At 44.2% G+C, this 6,363-nt stretch overlaps 1 protein-coding gene across 1 annotated transcript in view; it reads right to left on the reverse strand.

Moving 5' to 3' along the window:
• The window catches only part of LOC116223455 (nuclear factor 7, brain-like), a 7,553-nt gene extending 3,611 nt beyond the window's left edge, over positions 1-3,942 (reverse strand). The window contains exons 1-5 of the mRNA XM_042703236.1: positions 3,245-3,942; positions 2,625-2,720; positions 2,272-2,502; positions 1,451-1,475; positions 558-674 (exon numbers count right to left, since the gene is read on the reverse strand). Of these exons, the coding sequence (XP_042559170.1) occupies positions 558-674; positions 1,451-1,475; positions 2,272-2,502; positions 2,625-2,720; positions 3,245-3,622 (847 nt within the window). The 5' untranslated portion in view covers positions 3,623-3,942. The remainder of the gene's footprint in view (positions 1-557; positions 675-1,450; positions 1,476-2,271; positions 2,503-2,624; positions 2,721-3,244) is intronic.
• Between the last annotated feature and the right edge of the window lie 2,421 nt (positions 3,943-6,363).

Raw genomic sequence — 6,363 nt, forward strand, 5'->3', positions numbered from 1 at the left:
GAGCTCTAGTAAGGGAGATGTGTGTGTGTGTGTATGGTCTTATGAGAGAAGTGGCAGAGACGCTATGTGCTGTAGTAGGGGAGGTGTGTGTGTGTGTGTGTGTGTGTGTGTGTGTGTGTGTGTGTGTGTGTGTGTGTGTGTTTATCTGCTGGGCCTCTAGTAGGGGAGCTCTGCTGTCACTCAGGCTTCACTGGTAAGATCCTCAGAGGAAAGATGCCAGTGTTAAAGTATGGAAACACTCTCTCAGTGAAAGTGTATGTGACAGTGTGTATGTGTGTGTTAATTTCGCTGTGGCATGTATTTCTCTAAGTAGGTGTTCTCTATATTTTTAAATGTGTTGAAATGTTTGCATGCATGCTTGTGTGTGTGTGTGTGTGTGTGTGTGTGTGTGTGTGTGTGTGTGTGTGTGTCAAATGTGCTTTCAATGAAACTAAACAGTGGTGTATCATTCATGTCACTATCACTATCACTTGATCATGTAAAATCAATGTATGCCCCCTTCTCTCTCTCTCTCTCTCTCTCTCTCTGTGTCTGTGTCTGTTTCTGTCAGTACTCACTGTATTGGACAATCTCCTGCATCTTCTCCCAGACTCTGAACTTCAGGTTGCCCAGGTGTTTTGCCACATTGATCAGGGCTCCTGAAACCCTCTCTGGTTCCTGCGGTAGGCACTGGGCTCTGGAATAACATTCAGGAGTCAGTGCTGCTGTGGGTTTGGGTTCAGAACCACAGAGAAGAGAGAGACAGGAGGCAGATCACTCACCTCTCCACTGTGCTCTTGTAGTTCTGTGAAATGATGAAGGAAAGACATTTATTTTTACATGATATCATAATAAACCTTTATTTATTCATGCTCTCTCTACTCCCCTGTAAGCTGACACACCGACACACCACACACACACACACACACACACACACACACACACACACACACACTCTCACCGTCAGCACCTGATACATGTCATCATCATGTACATCATCAGAGTTTTTTCCCAGTTGCCCCTGTCCCTCATTCACCCTGTTTCTTTAGTCAATGACCATTTAACATTTTACACACAGAGGACATTGGAACACTCAGATAAAGTGTAAGTGAGTGTGATTGAGTGTGGCTGTATATGAATGATGGTGATTGGCCAGTACACACACACACACACACACACACACACACACACACACACACACACACACAGACAGACACACAGACAAACAGACAGACAGACACTTAACAGGGCTTTCAATGCAATCTCTATAGGTTCCAGGAGGGCTAGCACTAATGTGCTTTCATCATACTAACTGTGAAAAGTGTGGGCGGAGGCTTCGATCAAGTCACATTCTGTCCAGATGGCTAGCGTTCAGTGCAACAACTCAATTCACTCTTTAGTCAGCGTACTAATCGAGATAAATTGGCAGCAAAACAATTAGGACTTCCTAGTCCAAATGTATCCATTCAACAGGTTTCTATAAAGGGGGGAAAATCCTACACCCAAGGATTTTCCAAGAATTGGTACGAAAGAAAATCGTGGCAAGAAGAATGTGAAGTGGCTAATGTTGTCTTTTTCTACCCCTGCTTACTTTTCCATCCCGAAGGCGGCACAGCAGACAGCACTACATGGACAACTACTGGAGTTACAGACATGCACCATCTGTCAACTACTGGAGTTACAGACATGCACCATCTGTCTACAACTACTGGAGTTACAGACATGCACCATTTGTCATCTACTGGAGTTACAGACATGCACCATCTGTCAACTACTGGAGTTACAGACATGCACCATCTGTCAACTACTGGAGTTACAGACATGCACCATCTGTCAACTACTGGAGTTACGGACATGCACCATCTGTCAACTACTACTGGAGTTACAGACATGCACCATCTGTCAACTACTGGAGTTAGAGACATGCACCATCTGTCTACTACTGGAGTTACAGATATGCACCATCTGTCTACAACTACTGAAGTTACAGACATGCACCATCTGTCTGAAAAGGTGCAGAAACATGAGCAGTCGGAGCTCCACATGGACAGCTGTCTGAAGTTCTCTGCTTTTGGGAGGGTGAACATTGCCACTCAGCTGGATGAGGGATACAGGCTAGCAGTGCGCCGCCACAACGATGAGGTGAGCAATAACCCGAACATCCAGTGTGTCAAATGTTGTGGCGTTTTTGAGTTAGCCCTGTGAGGCAAGGATGAAACGGAGGGCTCCACCACACACACACACACATACACACACACACACACTATTATAAGGACAGTAGATGGTTCTTACTTGTAGAAATGTGATGTCATCAGCTCCCACCTTCTCTTCTATGGCTCTGATTGTGTCTGAAAGAGATGAGATCTCTCTGCTCATCTTCTCAATCTTCTCCTTCATCATCTGACTTTTCCGCTCCTCTTCCTCCCTCAGTGCAGCTATCCTGGCTGCCTCTTCATCTCGTAGAAACTGGTGAACCTTCTCAAACTCCTCCTTGATCATCTTCTCTGTGTGCTGGGCCTGAGTCTGGAATAAGGTCAATAACAGAGAAAGTGTCTACTGGGGAATTCCTCTGGATTAACACACTTCATAAAAGCTCCTTCCAACGTCTGTAGATATTCTATTCATGCTTGACTCCTGACTCTCACCTTAATGTGTTTTGCTGTTTTACCATAGGTGAGTTTTACTTTTTCAAAAGCCTTTAGCTTTTCCTTTAAGGGATCCACTTTGACCTTCAGCTCCTCCTGGAAGAGAGAGAGAGAGAGAGAGAGAGAGAGAGAGAGAGAGAGAGAGAGAGAGAGAGAGAGAGAGAGAGAGAGAGAGAGAGTTGACTTTTACATACAAAGTAATTTGTGACGCTCGTCAGATGTGTTGGTGACTATTCCAACATTTGCTGGCATATTTCTGAAAAGTCCTGAATGTGAAAATAATAAAGACAAATCAAGTCTCACATGTCAGTGATTCACTTTACAGCAATACTGAGTCAGATTTTTAAATATGACTTTGGCAGAACATGGATTGTCACCACTAAAACAACAAATGGATACATTTCAGTTGGATGCTTTGTGAACACATTTGGATGGCCTTCTTGAGGGGGCAAAGGAGTGAAATGATGGTGCTGCCACCTAGTGTTGAGTTACAGTAATAACAGCAACTACAGGGATTTTGAATGTTATTAGCAAATCATTGTTTATAATGATGGACTAAATATCGGGCTATAGCTTGATGTTAATTATCCAATACAAAATCTTGTGGTTATCAAACTTACCTTATGGTCAACTGCTGCTTCAACAATGGGACTGAACTGGTGATTCCTGTGGAGTTTTGAGTCCCGACACGAGTAACACACAAGCTGCTGATCATCGTGACAAAACAGCTTGAGTTTGTCGCCATGGAGACTACAGAGTGCTCCTCTCTGACCTCTCTCCTGTAAAAATGTCTCACACAGGTTTTTTAATGCAAGGTTGGTTGGTGGCTCGTCCTTTGATGACCTCCTGCAGACTGGACATTCTCTGGATCCTTTGGTTTCCCAGTACTGCTGCAGACAGACTTTACAGAAGCTGTGACTACATGACAGAACAACTGGGTCCTTGAAGATGTCAGTGCACACAGGACAGGATAAATCCTCTTCTAGCTTTGAAGCCATTTTCCAAGAGTAAATATAAATCTGGTTCCAACTTCGCTCTCGTTGTAACTTTTTCCCAAACTTTACTTTCACTTTCAGGAGTTTGACAAATCCAGTCAGTTTCTGAGTCCTCTTGTTGTTTTAACCAATTTATGCAAGCATGGCAACCTCTCCAACGTCTTTTTGAAAGCAACTATGTCCAGTTTGAGTGTCTTTAAATTAGATTCTCACCTGACCTGCTGGAGCAGTTTTGTGACGGTGTGACGGGGAACACAGCAGCCGCCCTTCACTGAGCTTCACCTCCTCCTTCAGGAAAGGAGAGTCAGAGGGAGGGATCTGGAGGAGCAGGGAGCTGATTGGTCAGTCTCACAACAGTCCTCCAATAAACAGTTATTTAGTGCCTCCTTGTCTTAAGGATCAGAGGTCAAAGTACCTGGATGAGTGAGCTCTAACTTACAGGCATAAACAGGCTTCATGTCAGTGTTTTTCCTCCACTATCCACAGAAATGTTGTTCTGATCTCATTCCTACTGCAGACACACAGAGAGCTGTCTGTGCTGTGAATGACACCTCCAGTGTACACACTCTCAGCACATCCACTGTGTCTGATTTTCAGTGACATTATCAAGGGAAACCTCTGTATTCTTTAACCTGGGACCTACTAAAAGCTGACATTATTACTTAGTCATTACATTATTGCTCATGTGTAGTTACCAATGACTTGATATATAGGTATATCTATAGGTTTATATATGCAGTCATCGGAAGGTACTTGTACTGTGGGTTACATATCACAGAGAGAGGAAATCACATACTTTCTGTGAGTCCATGCTAGTGTCCTTATTGCAGTCATATTATCCTGTGTGCTCAGCTCTGTTATATATTAACCCATAGATACAGACAAGTCTAGGCTGGAACCATAAACATAGAGTTCAGAGTCTTCTCTACCACATGCAGTGACTGGTAGTCAGACAGCATATGGATTTGCAGAAGATGTGTGTAAACATTTGAAAGCTTGTGTTATGTCTGTTGTGGTCCTGTTCATGAGTCTGTGGTGGTTTCTGCTGAAAGTGGGTCTCTGTTGGTCTGAGTCAGAGGAGTAACATAGGACAGAGTTTCAGCTTCAAGTTCAGATAACACACCTGACCTTTGAGACAACATCAGAGCTCATGGCATGTGTTTTATAGTAGGGGTGGGCAGGTGTGTGTGTGTGTGTGTGTGTGTGTGTGTGTGTGTGTGTGTGTGTGTGTGTGTGTGTGTGTGTGTGTGTGTGTGTGTGTGTGTGGGGGTGTGTGTGCACATCTGTGTGTGCGCGTGTGCGTATGCACGTTGTTACAACCCTGGCTCATAGGGAAGTGACATAATGAGAACACAAAACCAAAAACCTGTGTGTATGTGTGTGTGTGTGGGTGTGTGTGTGTGTGGGGGGGGGTGGTGTGTGTGGGTATGTGTGTGTGTGTGTGTGTGTGGGGGTATGTGTGTGTGTGTGTGTGTGTGTGTGTGTGTGAGTATGTGTGTGTGTGTGGGTGTGTGTGTGTGTGTGTGTGTGTGTGTGAGTATGTGTGTGTGTGTGGGTGTGTGTGTGGGTATGTGTGTGTGTGTGTGTGGGGATATGTGTGTGTGTGTGTAGGTATGTGTGTGTGTGTGTGTGTGTGTGTGTGTGTGTGTGTGTGTGTGTGTGTTGCTCATATTGTTAATGGCTGCAATAAGTACAAAGGACTTCATACTGTACGCCATGACCGCATTGTCAACCTCATTTCTAGTACTGTTAAGGGAGTATTCCCCCCCAATGTGTCAATGTACAAACACTCCCGTATAATGCCAGATTGGTTTAACAGCTCTGATGATGTGTTGTGCAACATCCCTAACACCCCTGATGTTGTTTTCTTGGAAAAGGTTAAAAGGGAGGTAGTAGTCCTTGAGGTAGCCTGTGTCTATGACCTCTTTATGGACATAGCCTTCCTTGACAAGTTGACCAAATACCAGCCCATTGTTGCTAAGATGAGAGACCTAGGCTATACATGTAAGATGGTAGTATTGACATTTGGAAGCCTGGGGCATTTCCATAAGCTTTCGGTCAGTGGGTTACGACTGGCAGGACTTAGTAAGAGACAATCAAAACAACAAGCAAAGTTCTGCTCTGTATCAGCTGCTATAGGTAGTCTTGCTGTTTGGCGTAGGAGATGTTTCTTGTACCCATGAGTCACTAAGCTGTATTCAACCTCTGAGAAATGTTTGAATCCTTTCTGTACAGAATATGATTGGTTGATTCAAAAAAATAATTTAAATGTGTGTGTGTGTGTGTGTGTTTGTGTGTGTGTGTGTGTGTGTGTGTGTGTGTGTGTGTGTGTGTGTGTACCTGCTGGCCTTATGAGAACAGAAGCAGAGACACTATGGGCTCTAGTAGGGGAGATGTGTGTGAGAGTGTGTAGATGTGTGTTATTATCAGGGTCATAGAATGACCGCTCTCCTCTGTCCCAGTCCAGCTGCACTGATCCTCTGGAGTTTCTGCTTCACTGTGAGGAGAGTGGGGGGCTGTGGTGGAGAATATGCTCTATATTTACCATCTTTATAATACACATACCACTCTCCACTCATGGAGTAATAGTCTCCCTTCCTCTGGAGAGACTCTGTCATCACACCCACACCCCACATTATCTGTATCTGTATTTGTATCTGTTAAACCAACAAAATTATCTGTCTTAGTGTCTGGATTCAGATAGAAGGCCATAAGTAGGCGTGGCATATGCTGTACGTGAGAAA

The sequence above is a fragment of the Clupea harengus genome, chromosome 2 (genome assembly GCF_900700415.2).
Source record: "Clupea harengus chromosome 2, Ch_v2.0.2, whole genome shotgun sequence".
In the NCBI taxonomy this organism is placed as follows: domain Eukaryota; kingdom Metazoa; phylum Chordata; class Actinopteri; order Clupeiformes; family Clupeidae; genus Clupea; species Clupea harengus.